Genomic DNA, 26,584 nt, shown 5'->3' with positions numbered 1-26,584 from the left:
GAATTAATTTTTTCCACATTTGTTGGATGACACTGAAATGATGAAAGCTCTCCTAAAGCCTCCTAAAACATTTGGAAAGCCCTAAACCTTCAGGAGCTATTGATGCTGCATATGTATACCGACTATATTTGTGCATTTTCATGTGGTATGAAATGTTAACTTTATTTATTTTGATTTTCCCTGATTCAGTCAGGATAGTAGACTACCTGGTGAATTTGAGATCACAGATTTTTGTCACAAATGTGGATCTGGCAAGAGAAATTCCCTAGCTGTGCAAGTGATGCGATGGAGTGATGGTTCTTACCTTGAGGATCAGGATCACTGGTGGTTATCGGGCATCCATCGTGATGTGCTTCTTCTAGCCAAGCCCAAGGTTTGCAATCAATTGTCATCATATAGAACCTTGTAAATTGGCTTTATTTCCACTGCTTGATTCTAAATAAGCATGTTTACTGTCATCAAGGAATTTTCTTTTTTGTGGGGGATGGGGGAGCATTATTTGGAGATGAATTAAAAATTTTAATAGAGAATTTGTTTGGTTAACATTTGAATGAACTCATAAACTATCAATCTCCTGGTAGATCTGACACTGGTATCTGGCTGAGTCAGTTCACACTTCTCTGTTGCTTATACCTGATAAGGTTTATGTGAAGCTGAAATGCAATTTGTTACTGTCAACAGGTATTTTGGGAGGAAAACATCTAGTCACAGTATTATGAGTGACCAACTAGTATTTATAGGAGTACAAACCTAACAAACTATTTACAAGAATACCCTTACTAATTTATTATCTAGAAGAATACTTATATTCTCTTAACACTCCCCCTCAAGTTGGAGCATATATATCATAAGCACCCAACTTGTTACAAATGTATTTCACCATAGAGCCCCCTAAACTCTTGGTAAATACATTAGCCAATTGATCTACAGACGGTACATGAGATGTCTTGATGACTCCGTCAAGCAATTTCTCTCGAATGAAATGACAATCAACTTCAATATGTTTTGTCCTTTCATGAAACACTGGATTAGACGCAATATGAACAGCTGTCTGATTATCACACACTAAATTCATAGGCTGTTTATGCTCAAACCCAATTTCAAGTAACATGCTCTTCAACCAAACCAACTCACACACAGTGTGAGCCATAGCGTGGTATTCAGATTCTGCACTTGATCTGGAGACAACTGTTTGCTTCTTACTCTTTCACGACACTAAATTACCACCAACAAATACACAATATCCTGTGGTCGATTTTCGATTTGAGGCAGAATCAGCCCAATCTGCATCACTATATCTTTCAATATCAGTGTGTCCATGATTTTGATATAGCAATCCTTTTCCAGGTGCACTCTTAAGATACCTGAGAATCCGTATAACAGCATCCCAATGACTAGTACGAGGGGTATCAAGAAATTGACTAACAACACTCACTGCAAACGAAATGTCAGGTCTCGTTACAGTGAGATAATTTAATTTACCCACAAGTCTTCGATATTGCCTAGGATCATCTAGTAATGTACCTTGATCTCCTACTAATTTCACATTAGGATCCATAGGAGTATCCACAGGTCGGCAACCTAACATCCCAACATCACTCAGCATATCGAGTACATATTTTCTTTGACATAAATAAATCCCATATTTAGACCGAGCTATCTCAATACCCAGAAAATACTGTAGATGACCTAAATCCTTTGTCTGAAAGTTTGCCTGCAAATTGGATTTAAGTTTTTGGATTCCCACAACATCATCACCTGTAATCACAATATCATCCACATAAACAACTAATAAAATTTTACCAGCATTAGAATGCCGATAAAATACAGAATGATCTACTCCACATCTTGTCAAACCGAATTCCATGACAACACTACTAAACCGGCCAAACCAGGCCCTCGGAGACTGTTTCAATCCATATAAGGATTTTTTCAAACGACAAACCAATCGCGAATTCTCTCCCTGAACAACAAATCCAGGAGGTTGTTCCATATATATCTCTTCTTCCAAATCTCCATGCAGAAATGCATTTTTCACATCCAACTGATGCAATGGCCAATTGTAAGTTGCTGCCAAAGAGATAAGAAGACGAACTGAGGTAATCTTTGCAACAAGAGAATATGTTTCTAAGTAGTCTACTCCATACACCTGAATAAATCCTCTAGCTACCAGACGAGCCTTCAATCTATCAATAGAACCATTAGGCTGCACTTTTATAGTGTACACCCATTTACAACAAACAACAGGCTTACCTGAAGGACGAGGGACAAGATCCCAAGTACCATTTTGTTCCAAAGCAGACATCTCTTCTTGCATAGCTAATCTCCAACCAGGATGATTAAGAGCATAGGTAATAGACTTAGGAATGGAGATAGAATCAAGGGAAGCAACAAAAGAAGAATATGACATAGAGAGACGAGAATAAGAAACAAAATTAGAAATAGGATGGAAAGTACAATGTCTCTTACCTTTGTGTAAAGCAATAGGAAGATCTAACTCAGAGGAGGGCGTCATACCTGGATTTGAAGATTGAGAGTTAATTGGTGAAGTGCGTGGCATATCAGGAACTTTCTCAACCATGGAACGACGAGAGTAAACTTGAAGATGAGGACGAGATAATCGAGTTATGGAATCTGGTGGACTAGATAACTCAGGTAATAAAGGGGAAGGGATTGGTAAAACAGGAGAAGAAAAAGAGGGACACTGGTCTAACTCACAAGGCATACTGTGTTTGATAAAATATGGAGTGGATTCAAAGAAAATAATATCAGCACAAGTAAAAAATCGATTTAAAACTGGACTGTGACATCTATACCCCTTTTGCGCTCGTGCGTATCCTAAGCAAATACACTTAATAGCACGAGAATCTAATTTATCCACCCCGGGAGTAAACTGATGAACAAAGCACACACATCCAAAAATACGAGGAGGTAATTTAAACACAGGTTCATGAGGAAAAAGAATGGAGTGAGGTAATTGACCTCCAAGAATATTAGATGGCATGCGATTAATTAAATAACATGCAGTTAGAACTGCATCACTCCAAAATTGTTTGGGCACATTCATGTGCAACAACAGTGTTTGAGCAATTTCGATTAAATGTCCAATTTTTCTTTCAGCAACTCCATTCTGTTGTGGAGTGTGAGGACAAGAGGACTGATGAATAATATCAGACTTACTCATAAAGGTATTAAAAGGAGTGGAAAAATATTCTTTTGCATTATCACTGCGAAGTATACGTACCGGCACACCAAATTGATTCTTTATTTCTGCAACAAATGCACAAAAAATGGAATATAGTTCTGAACGATCTTTCATTAAATAAAGCCATGTAACTCTTGAAAAATCATCAACAAAGATTACAAAATATTTAAACCTAACTTTGAAGTGACTCGACTAGGACCCCAAACATCAGAATAAATTAACAAAAAGGGTTCAGAAACCCGTTTATTGACTCTAGGAGCAAAAGAAATACGATGATGGTTTCCTAACTGATAAGACTCACATTCTAACGAAGATAATTGACTCAAAGTAGGAACCAACTTTTTCAAATTTTGTAAAGACGGATGACCTAAACGACAGTGAATTTCAAGAGGAGAAACAGTAGCAGGACATGCTATCGGACCATTGAAGTTGAGAAAGTAAAGACCATTATGCTCATGCCCTCCACCAATCGTCTTCTTTGTCTTCAAATCCTGAATGGCAACAGAATTAGGAGAAAAAGTAACTGTACACTGTAGAAATTTAGTGAGCTTACTAACAGACATTAGATTAAAGGGCAAATTGGGTACGTAAAGAACAGAAGACAGCGGAAGTGATGGATTAATTTCTACAGTGCCTAATCCTTTAATTTTAGTGGTAGATCTATCAGCTAAAGTAACATGAGGAAAGGGAGTAGACTTTTGAAAATTAGAAAAAATTTTAGAGGTACCTGACATATGATCAGCAGCTCCGGAGTCAATAATCCATGAGTCATTACCTTTTTGTGCTAAAGAAGCAGAGGGAAGAGATGCGTGATTTGTAGCTTGGTACTGTAGGAATTTAACATAATCTTCCTCAGATATAGTAACAGTCTTCTGGGACTCATGTGCTGAAAAACTCGATTCAATTTGGTCAGTGGTAACCGCATTAACAAACCTTTCAACCATGGCGAATAGCACGTTAAACCAAAGAAAGGGTCAAAACTCGAGATGATAGTGACGTGTGAACAGTAACGGCATGAACAGTGCGGCTGAACAGTACTTTTGACTAGATGTTTAACCCTAATCCTAGGACTTTTGCTCTGATACCATGTCAATAGGTATTTTGGGAGGAAAACATCTAGTCACAGTATTATGAGTGACCAACTAGTATTTATAGGAGTAGAAACCTAACAAACTATTTACAAGAATACCCTTACTAATTTATTATCTACAAAAATACTTATATTCTCTTAACAATTACTTTAACATTTTCCATTTGTAGTTAACGCTCGTTCATAAAGATCAAAGCCATTTACTACCAAACAAGTAGTGGTTACTAAGAGTGATTAAATGATAATATAAGTACACTTACTGCAGAAATTTCTAAATGATGTTGTTCTCAAAATTGACAGACAAAAATATACAAAGAATAGAACTCAATAAATTGAAACATTCTCTTACCGTCATCTCCTCTTTTGACGGGGATTAATAATTTTAATTTTAGCAATTTTTTGTTTTTTTTTCTTTAAATCTTTTTCTCAGCAATGTGCTTCCCTTAACATGCCTACCGCCTTCTGGTTTTAGACTGAATCTCAACTAGTTTGGTTTTCAAAACTAGAGTCTTCTACATAGATGTTGCCTCTTTTGGTTGATTTGATCTTTTTATATTTATATTTCGCAATTGATGGAGGATGTTAAAATCTTTAATGTGGCAGTCAATCCCCTAATATTGTCTTGGTGTACACCATGCATTTTCATTTTTTTAAGGATGTATATTATACAATGACCTTGACAAGACAAATTGAGGTCTTTGCTGCCCCAAGTGAGGGAATCCCTCTTCTGAAGGGCACAACATTCAGTTGTTTCTGCTTTTTTTTTTTTAATTTACTATTGAAGTGGTCTTTAAGAAGTCAAGACTGCTGTCATGCGACACTGTTTTATGCTGTATGAAATGCAAAAAAGAAGTCATAAAACAGTATTTCAGAAAGCTGGAGAGTTATTTGAGCAAGTAAACCTGAAGGCTAGAACACCTGTGATACCCAAATGAGGATAACAAGGACCTAATTTCTCAGCTGTTGTAGTACCTAATGAACAAGATGGGATGGGTGCTGCTTCAATCTCTTGCTAAATCTTTACATGGAGTGGTTATATCTGCTTGAACTACTAACCACCCGTTTGGTTGGAATTTCACAATGGCAAAGACAATGAGTATCAAAAGTTCCTCAATGGTAATAGGTTTTGCCTATTCCTTTTCACTCGTTTGGTAATTACGTTGCAATGGGAATCTATTAGATATTTTCCATTTTCTTTTTATTACTATAATGGATTTCCTTTTTTTCTTCAATATTTTTTCTTGCTTCATAATGGAATCGGCTGATCTTCCATAAGCACCACCATGTAGCAGCCAACAATCACAGCCTATGACATCATGAAGCATAGTAGTCCCCAAAACTTCACAAATTTATCTCAAATTCTTCAAATCATCTCCATGCATTTTAGTGAAAACAAAATTTCAATTGAAATTCAACAAACTATTTTTTCCTAGTTTGTACAAATCTGAAAACCAGCCACCATCACCACCAATTGCTAATTAAAAAAAAATTCACCATGAATACCCAACATCTGACCATCTGACCATTACCAGCAAAATCAGGAGAAGAAGAAGATGACAACTCAACCATCTCTAGCTTGGATCCCATGGTTGACCAATGTTGGAGGAATCTAGAGCATATGGGTTAAGGGAAAGCTTAGGTAAGGAGATAGAAACAAGGGGTGTTGGGTGGTGAGGATGTGAGTGAGAGAAGCGTTGAGAGAGAGAGAGTTTTTTGTGCAATGGAAGGTTTTTTTTCTTTTATTTTTGTGGTTTGGTGGGTAACCAAGGCAAAAGGGCCCAATTTACTCTGGAATGGCCATTGAAGAGTTTTTGGCCTTCCATTATCGTAGATTGATTACCATTGCAGTGTTCCAAACATTATCAATGACAATCATTGATGGTCACACCCATTGCCTACCCCCTAAACCCTCCAACCAAACAGGTGGTAAGATTTCCAAGTTCCATCACTATCAATAGTTAATACGTGCCTTAAAAGTTAAAAGTTATGCTGGGATACAAGGAAAATATTCCTTTTAATAACAATTTATTCCAGGAACTTGTTTTGTCCCCATGCATGCAGTCTCCATCATACCCAGTGCTCTAGGTGGAAAGCTACCATTCTTCCCTAGAATGAAGCTTTAACACAGTTGTCAAACAAACCGTGCAGAAAACTTCCTTCAACTTACCCAACCTCTTTAGATTGTTGTGAACATTTTTGCTATTCACAATAAATTTGGGAGCAGATAGTGCACTCTCATGCAAGTATCAACCAGCGGATTTTGTACTGATTCCCAACCACTTATCTTTCTTCGTCTATTCCCTCCTCCCCCCCCCCCCTCTCATGAAATTATTTTTTGTTTTCTTGGTTCCATGTTTCAATTGTCCAAGACTAGGGAGAGGCCCGCGTAACACGTGGGAATTGGTACGTGTGTTGTGGAAAAAAGTATTGAAGAGGTGATTAATGAATTTGCAATGTCTAGTTAAGAAGAAAGTGAAAGAAATGTGAGATGAAACGTAATGGAAGATAATATAATAGAAACTAACTTATGTAGTAAAGAAGAATTGTAATGCACTCATTTTATGAAAATCACTAAGTAGAAGGAAAATAAGAATAGACAATAACATCAAGGATATAAGAAATTATTAACATAATCGCACAATAACACATAATTTAAAACTATCTTTAACCATAGTATTTCACACAAATTTTGACACTTAATGCAACCATTATGTGTAAAATTATCTTGGCATGTGTTGCGAATGAATATAGTTTAGGAGCATCCTTGAAATTTTCTTCAGCTACAAATTTCCCCGGTGAATTCTTCTAGGTAGTGTCTAGAACAAAAACATGTAGCATAAAACGGCAGTTCTACAAGAAAGAATGCTCATTCTTTTACACTAGTACTCATGGAATGAAGCAAACTATAGCTGGATGTACAATTTTTGACTAATTCTTAGAGATTACAACTCACATACCGAAAAGGAGTAGCACGTTTTCTATAAAGTAAATTATTACCTGCAAATTTGTAAACAACAACGACAAAATAATCAACCATCAATTACCTAGAGCCTAAAAAAGAAAAGCAGAAGAAGAAATAGTAAAATATTGAACAATTGCTGCCTTCTAAAGCACAGGAGACCAAAGAAGAAGAATTCCAATCACATTGCAGTTATGATTGCCCGATATTAAAGCATAGGAAACTGAAGAAGAAAATTTGAATCACTTTGTAGTTATGACTGTAATGGACAAGTAACAATTAAGTCTTGTTATGGACATTAAAGTTGTCTTAATTTCACACAGATTCTATCTATTAATGATGCAACATGTAGATTACTCAATGACTAAATAAAGGGTGAAATGGTCATTTTCTTCATGTCCTTGCATTATATTTCTTGTACAATTTTCATAACCAATTTAAGAAGAACATGTGGAATTACTGAAGTACCCATATAGGAGGCAGATGAAACTTATGAACACTGCCATCCAAAGTGCTTTTTATATATGTATAGGATGTCTTGTCAGCATGTCAACCAGAATATAGTTTATCTTGATATCATCCAAAAGTTGCTATCTGGTATTGGACATGATACTTAGAACTGAAACATACCCATTCTGGCCTTTTCTTTTTGAATAAGTAACTAATCAAATTTGTTAACATACAGCAACATTTCCTAATCCAAGCTGGAAAATATACAGGTGTTCATTGCAGATTATTTCTTCAAATCAAGCTTGGCAGAAGGTTTTTCTTATGCAGATATACAGGTAACCATTGTTTAAGCTTCCTGTTTTTTATGGCAAGATGCGCTAGAAAGTGAATCTTTTTCATTGCTTTGGAAGCTTAATTCTTTGTTTCTAGTCTACTTCATATCATTAACCTATGTGGTGGAGGAGCATTTTTCTATATTGTAAAGACAAGTGTCTTCATACTATGTCGATTTTATTATTGCACGTTTCATGTTTTTAAGGTCAAGGTGCTACTGCATCTTCAGCAATGGTTCATCCTATAACAGTTTTGTTCTTGTAATGCATTAACAGATTTAGAGAGGATATTTTGGATATTTTGCTCCAGGAGACAAATTGCTTTGCTTTTGGCATCTCTGTGAGAAGTTGACTTATCTTACGTGCTTATATGAAACTTTACCCTGTTATGAAGTTCTTAAAGTTATTGTTGATTGACTTTTAGAATTTCATGAATTTCACTAATTGTTTTAAGCGTAAGAGAAATAGACTTTTTGTCTCTAGACAGTAGAACAAATATCTTGTGTAACACTGCCATTTCTTTTGAACATCAACAATGGCAACTGTGCCGAGTTATAAGCAGCCAACCGACTGACATATTTTCTATGAAGAGATTGGGTGATTGAAGTATGGTGGAACCACCTTACCAGAGTATTTAAGCTGCAAAGAATGGTGTATCTACAAGGTTGGAAGAAATTTGAAAAGTACTAGCAATTTCGGGTCAAGTGGTTTTCATCAATTCAACAGAAACAAGGCATGGAAGACATTAAGTATCATGAATATTTAGACAATTAGAAAAAAATAAAAATAAAAAAAGAAAAGCCTGGCCTCTTTTCAAATACCATGAATATTGAGATAATTAACTAATCTTTTTGTTGCCTGAGTAGCACTTTTAGAACTTGAGGCACTAAATTGCATTGACCAAAGTCTTCTCACCAGCAGTTTTGCACATGTCCGCATTTCTGCACATGTTACTATCCTTGACATATGTCATGTACCCAGTTTGAGTAGCCACAATGCTGACTCACCATTTCTCCAGATACCTATGAATAGCATGCTGACTGTCATGATCTCTCTGATACAATTTCTCCATATTTAGTGTAATATAAAGACAATATACCTGAGAGGGTGTCTTCTGTATCATTTAGTCTATTATTGGATTGATTTAGTTAATGGTCAGGCAGTTTGCATACAACTAGCCTTAGTTCTACTTTTATTCTAATTATATAAATACAATCTGATGAAGTCAACCCTTTTTTTCTTTTGATGTGTTTAATTAACAAAAGTGCTATAGCATATGCTCCTACCTCAATATCAGCTTGAATGACACTTGCATACTCAAAACCTCATTGAGTTGCTGAGCTTACACCAGAATGCAATTAATTATTGCAAGACTTGAGTTGCAACTGCAATATGGAGGATGGCCGACACTTCTAGTTGCATATATATAGTGAAAGAGATGTATGTGTGGCTAATTTCTAAAGATTTAAGTATAATACAATTAGATGTGACTGCCTTTGTGGATTTTGATATGGGTTAAAAAATCATCTTTTTATTAGCTTTATTTGCAAATTATATTGCTTGTAGTTTGTGAGTGAATCACAGCAAGAGCTAGGCAGTTGCCTGCCAATTGAATTTAGCTGGGGTAAAACTTGATTTGCTTCCTTCATTTTCATTGTCAGGGATGCCACTAAGTTAACAGAGAGGAGAAATTTGCAAGATTTCCATCAACTCCCCTCTTTTAAAGTACATTGTGAAACAGAACACCTTTACATAGATGCCCAAACTTGCAGTGTCCTTACCTTACGTTCCTCAACTTTGAACCTTTTTATTTATATTAATATGTGGTAGATAATTGAGTAATTGGAAATAGATGTTTCCTTACCTCTTTTAAGTGTTTATTGTTGTCGATCTGAAAGTCATTTGTATGTTAATATCTTAAGCTTTCTTTTTGGCTAAAGTTATTCACTACTTTTCAGATTTGTGGATATACAAAAAATAATGTAACTTAAATATATTTCTGTCTAAAATTTAGGTTGAAGTGCAAATTGATTCTTCAAATCAAATACCAAAGGAGGACATTCTAGGTTACTTCACCATTGAAGGTGCTTTATTTGATACAGAGAGTTGGTATTGCGGCAACCATAATGCTCGTGCTGATCTGCTTTCTAGTAGTGTGGCTCATTTACAACTGGATTCATCTCTAAATCATTATATTGGATTCATGGGGTATATGTTAAAGGGAAAATTGCTTTCGCCAAAGCTTTGGTCGGCTGAGCAAGTAAGATTCCATTTTCCAACTTGATCATTTGCTGCATATAGCTTTCTTAAGGCTCTAATGATTTCTACATTGAAATCTAATAGACCTGAAGATCTATGCGTGTAACATTTGAAGATCTATGTCACACATATCAACAGTCCACAGTTTCTGTGATCCTAGGCACATATCCAGATTGTGTAACTACTTGAAGGTCAGCAGTGATGTTAGGCACATGTCCAAAATGTAAGCTGCTGTTTGTTGTGGTTTCTTCGACAGCTTGCATGGAAGTGCCCTGCAACTTCCAGTTAGGGCATTTGTACTGATCAAATTTGACATCTTGCATGGAAGTGCTCTGCAACTTCCAGTTAGAGCATTTGTACTGATGAATCAGTAATTCAATGCTAATAATAGTTTTGTTAGCTAATTTTCTTGTCAGATAGGTATACTCAATTGTGCACTTGTCAATTGAGCAAGTACATGCAAGCTCAAAAAAGTAGTTATGATTTCCTAAGTACATGTATTTCAATGCTACATACTGCATGTTTAGATTTTATTTCTAATTTTTTGAAAATTTTGAATGTGTATCTTGAAATGCAAATTGAATGGCTGAGATGAGAAGGTTTCCTTGGAGTATGATGAAGATACCGAAATTTGGCAAATCTGACTATGGCAATTCCATTTTATAAATGGTCGAAATCTAGTTCAACTCTCCTAGGACATTCGAGAATTTAGTTCTCTGACTTATTGTACAAATTATAATGTTAATGTAATAAAAAATTGAAAACATATCTCCACTTCTTGATTAACTTTCCCTTAATAAAATAAACTAGAAAGTAGGAGTCCAATAAAGTGTCAAGCTTTTGAATTGTCACCTTTAAAGTCTAAAAATTTATGGTCCTTCTTGTATTCAAACAAATATCAAAATAAGTCTGAGCCAGGATGAGCAACAGCTATACGAAAGAAATGGAAAGCAAATTACATCACATCTGAAGCAACTAAGCAGAAGAATAGCTTTCAATACTGTCTGCTGAATGACCAGTTGGTACAATCACAAAAGGACTACCTCCTTTTGTAGTTCTTTAACCAGAACTCACCTCAACTACATCGCATTGCAATTGGGAACCAGCTCAATTTCCATACCATCTTGAAATGATGGTGAGCTTTCCCAACCATCAGACAAACCTGGTCATGAATGGATCGAATCAGACAAAAGGGGAAAAGACCAGGTTGAAATTGGTTTCAGTTTCTTTGCATTTTTCTTGGACAAACACTGGACCAGTCATACTAGTTGAACAAGCCACATAACCAATTTGATAAGTGGTCCACATGCATCAGGACCTTGATTTTGCAAACTTTGAGTTCAAATGATTTGTCAATAGGCAGTGTTTTGCATTTTCAGTTTCTCATTGATCTCTTACACAGTTAATTTGCCTTTGTTGACAGCCAAATCTCTACACTTTAGTTGTGACCCTCAAAGATGCATCTGGAAATGTAATCGATTGTGAGTCATGCCAAGTAGGTATAAGAGAAATATCAAAAGCCCCAAAACAGCTGCTTGTAAATGGGCACCCAGTGGTAATAAGAGGTGTTAATAGACATGAACACCATCCACGCCTTGGGAAGACAAACTTGGAGTCCTGCATGATTAAGGTGATGCGTCACGACCTTTCTCCTCAAGCTAAATATCTATCTGCATGCTTTAATTTTGAGTTACTGATAGGATTTTGCTTAATAAATTTGTACTATTTGTTTAGGATTTGGTCTTAATGAAGCAAAACAATATCAATGCTGTTAGAAACAGCCATTATCCCCAACATCAACGATGGTACGAGTTATGTGATCTGTTTGGGATGTACATGATTGATGAAGCCAATATCGAGACACATGGTTTTCATGACTTTACAAACATAAAGCATCCTACACAGGAACCAAGTTGGGCTTCTTGCATGTTGGATCGTGTCATTGGCATGGTTGAGAGGGACAAAAATCATGCCTGCATCATATCTTGGTCTCTTGGGAATGAGTCAGCCTATGGACCTAATCATGCTGCACTTGCTGGTATGAGAATCCATATTATTTGGAATGCAAACAACATTTTTCTCTTGTAGCATTTAAGTATTCCTAGTGAACAAAACTGTCACTTGTTTTTTGCGGCCCATGTATAGGAAAGGATGACATTTTTTTACAACCTTTATATGTTTATTTTCAAGTGTAAAATTAAGAAAGATCTCCACCTTACTTTGGATCTCAAACTAGTTAAAGGTCTCAAGTTTTGAAATCTTGTTTGAAAGTTGTGGCTGATAGTTGTGGGCACAGTGTCCATTTTGGGAGTGAGTCCAAGACTTTAAAATTTAATTGAGTGAATGCACAAAAATCACATCCTTTGGAGAACATCTCTTCATGTTTGGAGAAGTAAAATAGCTATGCATCATAAGAAGCAGGTGTGGTTTATTCTCTGGGGTTGCTCATGGAAATCCCCATTAATTTTGTTCTTTCTTGTTGTAAAACCCTGAAGATGGTGGTTGGACTGTTTGTAGTTTGTCGGCTAGAGTTTCAGGTTTAAACTGACAGGTCCATTCCAAGCATCAAGAGAATATAAAGCCAATATAATGCCTGTCATGAGTATCTGATTTGCACTCTCTACAAGCTAATTCCTTGTATTTTCTGAATATTTTTGTTACGTTTTATGGTGCCAGTTCAGATATTTTTGGATGATAATAGGGACCGGATGCTTGGATAGGTCACTGACCAAAGAATTGGAATTGAATCTTTGCAAGCATCTTTAAGAAGCATGCCTTGCTTGGCTAAAAGTGGACAGCAGATAGTGAATACATGATTGAGTTTCAATGACTTTCTTGCTATAGGACATATTTGATGTGGCTTTCTGGAGAATCAGGACTACCCTATGTAATAAAATTAACTTCTATGAAAATTGGAGGACACCAAGAGGACTACAAATTTATAAGAGTGATAGGTGGCTAAAATCTGAATCCAAACATGATTGAGTTTTAATAATGACCACCTTGCTATAGCACATATTTGATGGGGCTTTCAGGAGAATCAGTACTACCCTGACTATGTAATAAAATTAACTTCTATGAAAATTGGAGGACAGCAACAGGACTACAAATTTAAAAAGTAATAGGTGGCTAAAATCTGAATCTAATTAAATCTTTTGTCCTCATCCAAACTCTGGGTCTTCATTCATAACCTTCACATTGACCTTGTCATCTATTACGCTGTCAAAAATTTGTGCAACAGTCTTTTCCTTTCTGTATTTACTCGTGAGCTGTGATACATTCAGGTTGGGTACGAGGAAAGGATGCATCAAGGGTTTTACATTATGAAGGTGGTGGTGCTAGGACATCGTCAACAGACATTGTCTGTCCTATGTATATGCGTGTATGGGAGATGGTAAAGATAGCAGAAGATCCAACCGAAACACGGCCACTGATATTGTGCGAGTATGTTGCCTCTTTACTTTCATCTTTTAGGAATCATAGCTACTTCCGAGTAGCAAAGCGGTCCACTGATACGTGCTTCATAAAAAACTGGAAGGTACTCTCATGCTATGGGAAACAGCAATGGTAATCTTCATGAGTACTGGGAAGCAATTGATACCACATTTGGTCTTCAAGGAGGTTTCATATGGGATTGGGTTGATCAGGTTTGAACCTTAGAATTCTTCAAGTATGTATTGTGCAGGTTACTGATAATTTATGGTCTTCATATCAGACACAATAGCAATATCTATTATTTCGTGGACTTGGTTTCATTAAATTTTGGGGTCCAAGTTTCCAAGATAACGGTCAAAATTCATATGGAAACAACAGTTGTGGATGACTTTGTTGCTTTCAGTAAGGAAGCTTCATTGGTCCTCCTTCCTCCAGCCAACTAAATCTAAAGGCTAAACAAAGATTCTAAAATGTTCTCTTTGGAAATTGCTTCTCTTCCAGAGCAGATTACCTGACAAACGATAGTAATATTGTTTCTGCTGTAACAGATCTAGTTCCAGATTCAGTTTATGCCAAGTAAGCGGACAGAGGCAAACCTAGCTCCAGATTTAGATTATGCCAAGTAACTGGACCTTTAGATGTCCATCTTCCTAGTGATAACTTTGCATTGAGGCTTTGTTATCTCCAAAATCATGTGATAGGGAGCCATCGTATATGATAAAAAAGAATTTATATTTTCTGCTTCTTTGTCATGGTTTAGTCTATTTGATGTGCATTTACCATCTATACCTGTCTATCCTGGAAACAAAGTCCAGTATTTGACAGCTTTCAGGATTAAGGTACTTCTATAATGTATTTGATTCTTCCGTAGATGATAGGACTACCAAAACATGTTTGGTGAGATTATTGTATGAAAGCTATTCCTACCACTGTAATATTAAACTCTCACTTCCTGTTGTTCTGTTGCCATGTTTGGATTGCCCTGTTCATTTTTGTCAACTAGAGTAATGCAGCAGCTGGGACAAAAATAGAATCTGCTAATGCAGTTTTGCAGTCCAGCAATTTTTGATATCTTCTGAGAAAGACTATCTATTTTTTCTTACATTTCAGTTACTGTAGGCTAGGTTTTGGACGCCCTTGTTTGAGATATTATGGTTTATCATATTGCTTGATACAATTTAACAAGCAAGAAGTTCAATGCTGTTGAGATGCTTTGTCACAATTGCAGCCTTCATGTAAAGGACAGTAAATTGATAGCAGACATATTTCACTTTTAGAACTTAAATTGAATTTTTAATGTGTAAAAAACAAATGTTTTTTTTTCTGTTTTCCTTGGTAAAGTAGGATGTTAGATGGAAGACTAAGTGTGGGTCTGAGGTTTTATGGGTCTGTTAATGAACCAAATCTCTTGGGATACTTGATGTTTTACCTTTTTAGTTTTTTCTGGGGTATTACTTCTGTATACGAATGCCCTAGTACATGTCATGTAAAAATGTCGTAATAGCGCTGCTACTCCTTGGTCATTCTACCATGAACTTCTTTAACCCTTTCTTCCCCTGTCAGAAACTGTTTAATGGTTTAGTTGTTACTGCCTTTACCATTTTTTAAAAATGTTTTGACTTGCTTCTCCATATTTGTACGAGTTTAAGGTGGTCAGTATTTTGTTATTTTTAAATAGGGATTACTCAAGGAAGGTGTGGATGGTACAAAGCATTGGGCTTATGGGGGTGATTTTGGTGATACCCCTAATGACTTGAACTTCTGTCTAAATGGCCTTATGTGGCCAGATCGAAGTCCTCATCCTGCAGTGCATGGTAACATACTCTCTCTCTCTCTCTCTCTCTATGAGTTCCAGAATTACGAGTTGTTCAAGATGGTTGTTAAATTCACTTGGTGCTGGTAATGTTGTTTTTAGAGGTTAAATTCTTATACCAGCCAATCAAAGTTTCCTTGACTGAAGGTGTAGTCAAGGTAATATCACTGTCTCATTTCCATTTATTCATGGATTGTCTGGCTATAAAATTCTTGAGTTGGTCTTGTAGATCAGAAATGTCCACTTCTTTGATACAACGGAAGCAGTTGAGTTCAACTGGATGCTTCATGGTGATGGCCATGAACTTGGTTCAGGACTCCTCCCTCTACCAATAATAGATCCACAAAGAAGTCTAGAAATTGATTTTAAGTCTGGCCCATGGTATTCTGTGTGGAGTTCTTCAGATGCTGTTGAATTTTATTTGACAGTAACTTCAAAGCATGTGTGCCCCACGCGCTGGGCTGAACCTGGTCATGTAATTTCATCTACACAAGTTCAGTTACCAGCAAGAGAAGAAACTGTTCCTCGTGTAAGTGGCCCTCCTGATATTTGTGATTTTATCTGAAACTTGTTTCTGGTCTGATCAATGAGCTAACAACTTTTGATGACTCCAGACCATTAAATCAGAAAACATTAAATTTGGTTGCGAGGTGGTGGACAACATAATTGTACTTAGCCAGCAGGACCTGCAGGAGATAAACTTCAACAAACAGACTGGTGCAATTGAGAGCTGGAAGGTAATATCCGGCCCATTTCACTACTTTCGTCACAAAATGATATCATATGCAAAGCAATTAATTGCATAAACAAAGAAAAAGTCAAGGTTGTTGAAGCAAATGATGCAATGAACTGGTGCCCTAAAAGTGGGGCTTTCCCTTTGATTCTCTTTAAGTGTCATGATGTGGATGTGAGTTGTAGGTTCACGGAGTTTCAGTGTTGCAAGAAGGCATTGTCCCATGCTTTTGGCGAGCACCAACAGATAATGACAAAGGAGGAGGATCTGTTAGTTATCTCTCCAAGTGGACAGCTGCAAGTATTGATAAACTTATCTTTCTTGCTGAGAGTTGCTCTATTCAAAACAAGACAGATTTTCTTGTTGAAATAGCAGTTGCTTTTCTGGGCCTGCCAAGATGTGTTGACAAGACAGCTTCAGAGTTAGACAAGTCAACTGCTCTATTCAAGGTTAATATGCTGTACTCTTTTTATGGGTCTGGTGATGTTGTGCTGGAATGCAATGTAAAACCAAGTTCTCATCTTCCACCTTTGCCACGTGTGGGAGTTGAATTTCACCTGGACACGACTATGGAAGTGATCAGATGGTATGGACGAGGACCATTTGAATGTTATCCGGATAGAAAAATTGCTGCCCATGTAGGCCTGTATGAGCAGAATGTGAATGATATGCATGTGCCTTACATTGTTCCTGGGGAATGTTCAGGTAGGGCTGATGTTAGATGGGTTACTTTTCAAAACAATGATGGCTATGGCATATATGCTTCGATAAATGGTGGATCTCCACCAATGCAAATTAATGCAAGTTACTACAGCACTGCTGAACTTGAAAGGGCAACACACAATGAGGAGCTTATAAAAGGGGAGAACATTGAGGTAAGTAGCTTATTTAATTTGCCTACCTGAGTGTGACATTTCTTGAAACAAGATAGATCCATTTCTAGAAAAAAGCACAAAGGTTTAATATGATTATATCAAAACTAGAAGCTTTTTCGTGATGTTTAATTTGATGCATCATGTATGACACTTGCCTTCTCTTAGAAATGGTTTTGAGTAATCTATCTAAAAACTTCTTTGGTGCATTAAAATCTTTCAAGCCAGCTAATTGCCAAAGTAAAAGTTGTAGAGTAATGAGAGAAGATTGTAGAAATGGAAGCCCTATTAGATATGTTGAGCCCTAATATTCACATTTAATACAATAAACTGGAGAATTTCAAGAAGTTTGTGTGTCTCAAAATCTTGTTAATTTAGATAGGTGGAGCTCAGGGTGCAACATTTTCACTTGAGCATATACTGGTCGATTCAACATGTAACACTATTTCTTGGCTTTAATTCCAGGTTTTTAAGAGTAACCCAGTTTATAACTTGTCTCAAGTTTGTTAGAATTCGTTAGTAGTCTGAGAGATTCATTGTTGCCCGTTTCCCAAGTTTACAGTTTTATCGTGATAATTGGAGCTTGTTCAAACCCTTCTGTTTTCTCTCACTATTGATGTACTAATTGGAGCAGCTGCCTTAAGTTTAACTGTATGGTAGTCTTGGCCACTAACAAATACTGCCATAAACTCTTGGCTTCAAGTTCAGAACTTCACATGCTAATATTTGCCTTTTGAATATGAGATTGAACTAAAGTTTGGCTATTTAACATTTGGCACATAAAGGGAAAAATTGTAACACCTTAAAAAAGAGTCCTTGGAGATGTCACTGGACGAATCCTGCATTGAAACTAAAGAAAAATGCGGATAAAACAAGGAGGAAAAGAAGAACTGCAAAAAAAGTTCAAGGGGAATTAGAAACTTAATATAGGAATGCTGATCAGCGATTTCACCGATGAAGGGAAATTGAAATTTTTGAAGCTAGAAAGGTTTAAGGTCATATTGTGGATTTTAAAGAAACAATGAGTTAACATTGAAGGTAGTTCTGCTGGAGTTAGGTGCAATAGTTGAAAATAAAGATGATGTACAAGACTTGTTCCACTTCTATATTTCGTGTCATCTGGCCCAAAGAGAAAAGTTTGGGAAACCTTCCTCCTTCAAAGTTGTGACAGATGGGCGTAGTCAGTCTTTCTAGTATCACTTTACTGATTTATGTCATAGTCTAAAGTAACTGTTTTTTCCTTTTACAAGCCCTTTCTTAGGTTTTCTGTCATCCTGCGCTGTTGAGCTGTTATATTTTCTAGTTAATTGATGTTCAACAATGATCTAGATTTAGTCAGTTTTTTATGAATTAATATACTTGTCTTTATGAAGCAGTGGTCAAAGCAAGTGTATATAATTCATTTCTCGTTGTAGATGTTTCTTCCTTTTCTTACCCTTTTCTGTTTTTTTCTTCTTCTTTTTTTAAATCTCTCTCTCTCTCTCTACCTGTCTCTTTCTGCATCATCTTGCAATTACAATGTCTGGTAAAATAAAGTCAGTGATGATCCTTCTGAACCTTTGCTTGCAGGTGCATCTTGACCACAAACACATGGGCTTGGGTGGAGATGATAGCTGGTCTCCTTGTGTCCATAAGAATTATCTCGTACCTGCTGTGCCATACTCTTTCTCGATCAGATTTCGTTCTTTAACTGGCTCCACTTCAGGATATGAAATCTATAGAGGCCAGTTCTCGTAGAAATACATTTTGTTAGTAAAATAATCAGTGTCCTCTTTTTGATTTCTTGTTTCTGAAGTCATCAACGTTTTGGAGTTTCTATTATTGACTTGATCGGATTATTAAAATAATGGTTATGGCAAATGGGGACAATTGGTCGACATACACTAACCATACGTTCTGATTTAAATGCGCCCCGCCTTTTTTCCCATTCATTGAAAGTTCTAATTCTCTGAGCCGCAATGGTGTGCTTTTCTAATTGACAGATTTTCTAGTTGCGTTCAAGTTTGTTTGTATGCTCTTGGGATGGGCAAGTGTCCAAGTAATAATTTAAGGTTGAATGCCATTTTAGGACCTGTTTGGTAAAGGGCCTAGGAATGGGTGTTAGTATTAATGATTCCGATACTTAGTGTTTGGATGACCACTATGATGTGGGTTTCATTCACGTTATCTATATGCAACCTCTTATCTGCTGTTGCATATTCGCTAAAATACCTTCCATTATATTCATTCTTGCATTGCCATGACCACTGCTTCACCTATCACCCCCTTCGTTCTTGCAGGGTCTATCTCTACAATCCAAACTCTACTTGCATTCTACTCTGGATTATTGTATCACTGATTTCATTCTGTACTCCAAGACTATCCTTTGTTCTAATAAAACCCTAATCAAATTTCCAAATACAATATAGGGTTAAAAACAAAAAAGCCTCATGTGCTAAACCTAATATACAAATAAGCCTCTTATGGTTTCAAAATATACAATACGACACCTCGTGCTTTGAACTAAGTTATAACCGTGACGGAAATCGGTAAAATTAACGGGACTGATGTACTGGAAGCTAAAAACAAATTCTTTATACTTATTTTTAGCAAATATTCCTATTGTACCCCTTAGCCCCCAATAAAACTCCCTCCCAGCGATGCTTGTGTACAGAATTGATTTCTACTTGATTGGGAGAAATTGAACTAGCCTTTGGGAGAAATCAAATTACCACGCAGGAGGTTTGAAAGGTAAAGCCATTCTCCAGATACGAAGTCAACCTGCGAGGAACTACTACACAATCTTGGTTAAGGTAAAAGGATTTGATTTTGGGTTTTGGCTAATAGATCCTACTCAACACGCCTAATCAGCAAAAATTTCCCATCACAAATGGAAATTTCAGAAATTATTTGCGTCACCTAGTCAACACCCAAATATAAACAAAAATCTCGGCTTTAAATCCAAACTTGCAGTCCCAAATCAGCAAAAATCTCCCATTAGAAATGGACATTTCAGAAATTATTTGCATGACTCCTAGTTCCAACACCCAAAATTAAAAAAAAAAATCTCGGCTTCAAAACCAAAGTCGTAGTCCCAAAACAGCAAAAGTCTTCATTTTAAATCCAAAGTACCAATCTCAAAACTCACAAAATCAGATTACTATAAAGGATTTGCTGCCAAAGAGAAAGCGTTGCTGCCATATTTACTGTAAAGGATTTGCTGCCAAGGACCATCCTCATGTTTCAACAAATTCCACCCAAGTCTGCTGAGGGCTGCTTCATTGAGAAGTGAAAGATTTCTAATACCCAGGCCACCACACTCTTTCGGCAAGCAAACCTGATCCCAAGCTACATAATGAACTTTCCTTTCGCCATCTTTTTCCCCCCACAGAAAGCGTCTATTGCAGCAAAGAAGATGAGACCGTTTGGTTGGGCTTTACTTCCTCTCTCTCGCTCTTGCTTTCCCTCTCTCTCTCTCTCTCTCTCTCTCTTTGTAGGGTTTGAAGGGAAGAAATGAGTCCGTTCAATTGCCTTTTGGGTATTATACAAGGGCATTTTGGTCCTTTCATCAGTTCCCGTTAATTTTACCAATTTCCGTCAGTGTTACAACTTAGTTCAAAGCACGAGGTGTCGCGTTATATATTTTGAAACCATAGGGGGCTTATTTGTATATTAGGTTTAGCACAAGGGGCTTTTTTGTTTTTAACCCTACAATATAATGTAACAAGTTGCAAATTGTGCAGAGTATACATATGATCTTCCATCTTTAATGGATATTAGCTATAGGGAAACCCATTATAGTTCCAAACCATTTGCTCCGAAGGCTTAATCTGAAGTGAAAGAGGGAGGGTGAATCTTCAGCAGGCAACGTTTTTAACAAAAAATAATTTTTTTAATTCCAAATTGATTAGTTCGCTTGAGCAGGCACACACTCTAGCAAAATCAACAAACTACATAAAAGCAGAAAAATTACTGTACCTTGCATTCGATATCTTGACCAAAAAAATTTAAGAAGAAAAGGTCCTGGAAGAATCAATTTCTCAAAATTCGATTTTTTTCACAAAGAAATCGATGCAATGTATCGTCTAAAGTAAAAAATATAAACATTTAGATAACAAGTCCCTGTGTCCAATGATGGAGTCTAAGCACTTGACATGGAAGGGAGGCAAACAAAACATGATTATAAAATTTTTTGTAAACATGAATAGAATTAATGTAAAGTTAAATTAAACTCTACTTATCACCTGTGTGAGAACCCATAAATTTCTTTATTTCTAGGCCTTATTTTAATTATTCGCACGCCTTTTATGCATTTTCTTTATTAGAAAATTTTCTAAATAATGTTTATGAGTAAATATAGTTTTTAGATGATTTTTCTAGTATCGGTTAGTTTTTGAGAAGTTAAGAGCGTATATCGGACGTGGGACCCGCTAGTGTGAAAAGTTCGAAAAAATTCGGCCAGTTAGGTTAAGTTTTGGATATTGGGTTTAATTTACCGGGTGTTATGAGATAATTAGAGGTTACCAAGTGGATTGGTGTGAGAGAGAAAAAAAGGTTAGGTATGCAATTAATGAAAGTGACATGTGTCACTTAGAGGTTAATTCTTACTTTTGACTACTATTCACCCTTTTACCATTTGTTTAAAATAACTCAAAAATTGACCAAAAATCACTCAAAATTTGCTTTTTGTGGCCGGCCATCTTCAAGCAACAAGACAAGAAAAGCTCTCCAATTTCTTTGCTCCAAACTTGCTCAATCTTCAATTTCCACCGTTTAATTTTGTGTTTGCTCCATAAAACCTCTCCACTTAGTGATTGTGAAGTGATTGGTGAAGTTGTTTGGAAGGCTAAGGTGTTGAATTGCTTCCTTTCTTGTCTTATAAGGTGAGTGACTAAGAGACTACTCTTGTCTTTCCAATAATGTTTAATTAGTGACCTATGTGAGTTGAAGTAATGATCTTTGGTGTTAATTCATGATTTTGGTTGAGATTGATGACATTTTCTATTTAATCATGATATTTCTGTTTTAATATGATTGTTATGGTGTGGCTATGTATGATGGTTGGAAATGATATTGAAGGAAGTTAGAAGGTGTAAAGTGTGGTTAATTGCAGAAAATTTCTGCTTTGGAAAGAAATTTTGAAAGTTAGGGTTTCATTTCCCCTAATTCTGCCCGGCACTGTTCATCATAGTTAGAGGCCGAATTAGCCTTGGGTTAAAACATAAAAGTTGTAGGGAATGATATTTTAGAGTTGTCTTCAAAATTTCAGACCAATCGGAGTAGTGTAGCTTGTGAAAAGACCGAAATACCCCTGCTGCCCAATTTTCACCCGAACTTGAGAATTGCTTCTGTAATGGGTTATTTTGGTTGGAAATACTTCAGAATTGGTTGTTGAGGTCTTCTGAAGAAATGTAGACTGATGTCTTAGCTTTCGAATGGCTTTTGAATCACTTGATTTGGACTTAGGTAGCCTGACTTACAGTTTATTAACCAGAATGCGGTTTGTTCACCTGTTTTTGCGGTTCTGGTTTAGTATCCTGCATTTTTTGCCTAGTTTCACTATGAACTGGGCTGAGTGACATTCTGTAACATTGTAACCCTATCGGTTAGCTTCGAAACGGTGTATCTTGCACCTCAATCCGATAATCGTAGTGCCAATGGTGCCAAAACCGCAAAATGATGTCAAAAACTATTTTTTTTTTTTTGGATTAGAGCTTAATTCAATTTCCGGATTTCCCTGGTTTACTCTAGTGCTTATACATTCTAGTGGAACCTTATTTTGGTGGTATGTGGATTTAGTTATGACTTGTAATTGAATCTTATTATACTTATTTGAATGTTCTAAGGCGTGACGGTGAGTAAAGACGCTCTTTGGGCGGAAGTTTACGAATTCCCACTTGCTTGCTTGGTGAGTGTACTACTCACTTGTTGTTTACAATGTGGCTTTGGTATATGTGAACTTGATGCCTTGAAGGCTTATTTGCTCCGTTGAAATTGATTAAGTGAGGGTGTACTTGATCGCCCTCACCCATTTGGTATCTCATATGACTGTCTACTGTTTCACTGTAATGATTGAATGATACATGAAATACTGAATTTGGTTCATGAATTTGGTGTCGCTTGGACGAGTATCCAACGACCATTACTGATACTACTGAGTTCAACCCCATTGGTAGTCGATTGGATCGAGCCGGCGAGGGCTTGGTCGTGAAAATTGACGAGCCATGGGGACTGTTATATGGAATCTTGTAGTAGTGAGACTCTTGATTCCGGTATACTCGAGTATTACCAAATTTCTACTGTTTGGAGTTCGGACCCGAAAGGGGTATGTTGGGTGGAAGGAATGGAAGTAAAGTGGAGTCTACGGTTGGTTACTTTGTAAACATTGACGGAGGGTCAATGAAGTCCGATCAAATATACGAGCGGGGAAAGGGGCTCTTGAAAGCCGTCCGTATCCTTTTACCCATCTTGTGAATGCGTGATCTTGGTTTATTTCTTTCTTGACCGCTTTATGCCTATATGACTTGGTTGCTTGACTGATAGTATACCACTGGGCGTAAGCTCACTCTGTCCCTTTTGTTTTACTTACAGGAAAATAAATACTTTTGGACTGGATTTGATAGTTGGTTGCCGAATTGAGCTAGATGTACATATCTTTTGTGTAGCTCATTGATTGAACCCTAAATGTACTTTTGGGTCCGTTTTCTCTTTTGATTTGGCAAACCGTACATGTATAAACTTTTGAATAACTTTTGTATGCCACTTTGGATTGTATATGCTTAGTTTCAACGTATAAATGTTTGATTGATGTTGGGCGAGAATTCGGACAGATTCGGATTTCAATCGGCGAAACAAAATTTTTGGCGGCCGTATTCGGACGTGGCAGTTACTGTCCATGACCGGCTCCGTTTTTTCATTTTTTTTCATTTTTGTGATGTTGACTTGTTTACGCGCGTTTGTATGTTCCGGAACGTATTAGGTCGCTCTAAACTGAACCGTTAGTCCTGGCGAGAGTTGGGCAGGCAGTTCGCTAACCCCTTTGGTTCGCCTTAGGGGAATGTGGGGTTGTCACAGGTGGTATCAGAGCTACTTCGCGTGGTCTCTGCGAGGAGTGAGCTTGGACCAAATGGTGTTATGGTCCTGCTTTCATGAATGCGTCGAAAGGTATAAGTGCTCTTTTGAGCGTAAGTTATGAACTGTGCATGTCATAAGTGTAAGGATCCTTATCATGGGACTTGAGGAAGTTAGGTATGTATGTCAGGTAGGAATCTTTAATACGGATGAATTACACTTGGGACCGGCCGGCTCGAGTTGTGAATCATCTTAGATGGGATTCTTGCGTCCGGATACGAAAGAGATGAGAGCCTAGGTTAGAAAGGATTGGGCGAACTAGAAATGCGATTCTATGGAATTTTGTGTAGTTTGTTCGGGTATGGTTAAGAGTGATCAACCTTGATTAAGATATAAATGGTGTTGTTCTCGTAGATTATGGACGGAGCCTAGGGGGGGAAAGCTTTTCATGAGTTCGTTTGTACTCGTGACCTGGTCTGTCTATAGTACTTTTGGAGGACCCCTTTTGTTTCATGGGATGACTTTGTATGTACTTGACTGACTGTTCTGTAAAATTGCTTGATCCGGTTATGTGTTCTATGTATATGTGTTATGTGTTTAAATGCTCTACGAGGTAGTTGTTTTAGTTAATTGTCCTTGTTTAATTGTTCCTGTTTAGTGCTACGAAAAGGAGGGTTAGGTGCCCTTTAACAGTATATTTATTTTGTGACCTAGATCGACTTAGATTGATGGAAGGCACTCGTAGTGGTCGAGGCCGTGGACGTGGGGGTGGGCAACCCACGCCTGAAAGGGGCACTGTTGAAACCTCATCTAGACCTAACCCTGCACCTAGGGTTGATCCTAACTTCCAAATAGCGGCTGCTATGCAGCAAATGACTAATTTACTAGCCCAAGTGGTGCACCAACAGGGTCAAAATCCTAACCCCAACCCTGGGAACCCCGGCAATCACGTGGAGAGCGAGGATAGGGCTCTCGAGTGGTTCCAGAAGTTTGCCCCACCAAAGTTTATCAGGGGGCCCGATACGGAAATGGCCGAAAGGTGGCTAGAGAAGATGGTGGATATGTTTGCCGCCCTACATTATACGGAGAAGAGGCAGGTGACCTTCGCCGTCTTTCAACTGGAAGGGGCGGCCCGTTCCTGGTGGAATGTTATTCGGCAAAAATGGGAACGGGAACAAACGCCCAGGACTTGGGTGAATTTTATGCGGGAATTCAATGCTAAATTCTTCCCTCCTCTAGTTCAGGAGCGGAAAGAAGATGAATTTATTCGGTTTCGTCAGGGGGCCCAATCTGTAGCGGAATACGAGAGCCAATTCACCCGCCTATCCAAATTTGCGCCCGAACTCATCATGACCGAGCAACGAAGAATACAGCGATTTGTACAGGGCCTGAACGTAGAAATCCCGAAGGACCTCGCGGTAGCCCAAATTAACGCCTTCAGCGATGCAGTGGAGAAGACGCAACGAGTAGAGAATGCTAGGTTACAGGTGAGGAACTTTCAGGCGAAAAAGCGAAGATTTCCTGGAAGTAGTTCGGGGCAGGGGGATAAGAGTACCCCTTCCAAGTTTGGGCGGGGAACGGGAGAAGAAAGGATGCCAGGAGTGTCACGAGAGGACCCATCACGAGGTGGCCAAGTGGGGAGAGGCCAGAGAGGAGGCTCGGCTTCTGCAGCACGCGGACCTTGCTAGTATTGCGGAAAGTCAAACCACGCGGAGGACAATTGCTGGAAGAAGGAGGGAAAATGTTTGCGCTGTGGAAGTGCAAACCATCAACTCGCTACTTGTCCAGTCCTATCACGAGATGGAAAGGGCAGTCAGCAATCAACGAGGACTAATTCCGAACCGGCCAAGGTGGAAGGGACCAAACCTAAGGTAGCGGCTCGAGTGTATTCACTGGAACCACCACAGGTCCCCGATTTTTCTGAAATTGAGGAAGGTACGATTTCGGTATTTCACCGATTTGCAAAAATCTTAGTAGATCCCGGTGTTACTCATTCATTTGTCAACCCCAATTTTATGTATGGAATATATACAAAACCTGCTCGTCTACCCGACGACCTGAAAGTAGTACTCCTATGGGGAAACATTGTGCGAGCACTGGTATGGTTTGTAAGGATTGCCGCGTTTGGGTAGGAGAGAAGGTTTGGGGTGTGTGTTGACGCAAAACCAGAATGTGAAATCTTTTGCCTCTAAGAAATTGAAACCCCACGAACAAAAACTATCCAACCCACGACCTGGAGTTAGTCGCAGTTGTTTTCGCTCGGGAAAAGTGGAGAAATCATGGGATGGAAGAGATTACCTGGGAGGTGAAAGAAGAAATGCGAAAGAAATACCCTGAACTTTTCGTGAGTTAAGGTGAGAATTTCGAGGGCGAAATTCTTTTAAGG

The 26,584-nt window shown here is 37.7% G+C and overlaps 1 protein-coding gene across 1 annotated transcript in view; it reads left to right on the top strand.

Annotated features, from left to right (window-relative positions):
• The window catches only part of LOC113732534 (uncharacterized), a 36,902-nt gene extending 17,875 nt beyond the window's left edge, over positions 1 to 19,027 (top strand). The window contains exons 6-18 of the mRNA XM_027258359.2: positions 190 to 373; positions 7,974 to 8,039; positions 10,051 to 10,296; positions 11,719 to 11,925; positions 12,030 to 12,333; positions 13,580 to 13,739; positions 13,834 to 13,942; positions 15,409 to 15,544; positions 15,646 to 15,701; positions 15,773 to 16,072; positions 16,158 to 16,280; positions 16,462 to 17,151; positions 18,718 to 19,027. Coding sequence (XP_027114160.1) covers positions 190 to 373; positions 7,974 to 8,039; positions 10,051 to 10,296; positions 11,719 to 11,925; positions 12,030 to 12,333; positions 13,580 to 13,739; positions 13,834 to 13,942; positions 15,409 to 15,544; positions 15,646 to 15,701; positions 15,773 to 16,072; positions 16,158 to 16,280; positions 16,462 to 17,151; positions 18,718 to 18,885 — 2,749 coding nt within the window. The 3' untranslated portion in view covers positions 18,886 to 19,027. The remainder of the gene's footprint in view (positions 1 to 189; positions 374 to 7,973; positions 8,040 to 10,050; positions 10,297 to 11,718; positions 11,926 to 12,029; positions 12,334 to 13,579; positions 13,740 to 13,833; positions 13,943 to 15,408; positions 15,545 to 15,645; positions 15,702 to 15,772; positions 16,073 to 16,157; positions 16,281 to 16,461; positions 17,152 to 18,717) is intronic.
• The last annotated feature ends 7,557 nt before the right edge of the window (positions 19,028 to 26,584 follow it).

The sequence above is a fragment of the Coffea arabica genome, chromosome 2e, assembly GCF_036785885.1.
Source record: "Coffea arabica cultivar ET-39 chromosome 2e, Coffea Arabica ET-39 HiFi, whole genome shotgun sequence".
NCBI classification, from domain to species: domain Eukaryota; kingdom Viridiplantae; phylum Streptophyta; class Magnoliopsida; order Gentianales; family Rubiaceae; genus Coffea; species Coffea arabica.
The sequence above is the reverse complement of the archived record's forward strand: the minus strand, read 5'-3'. Positions and strand labels throughout refer to the sequence as shown.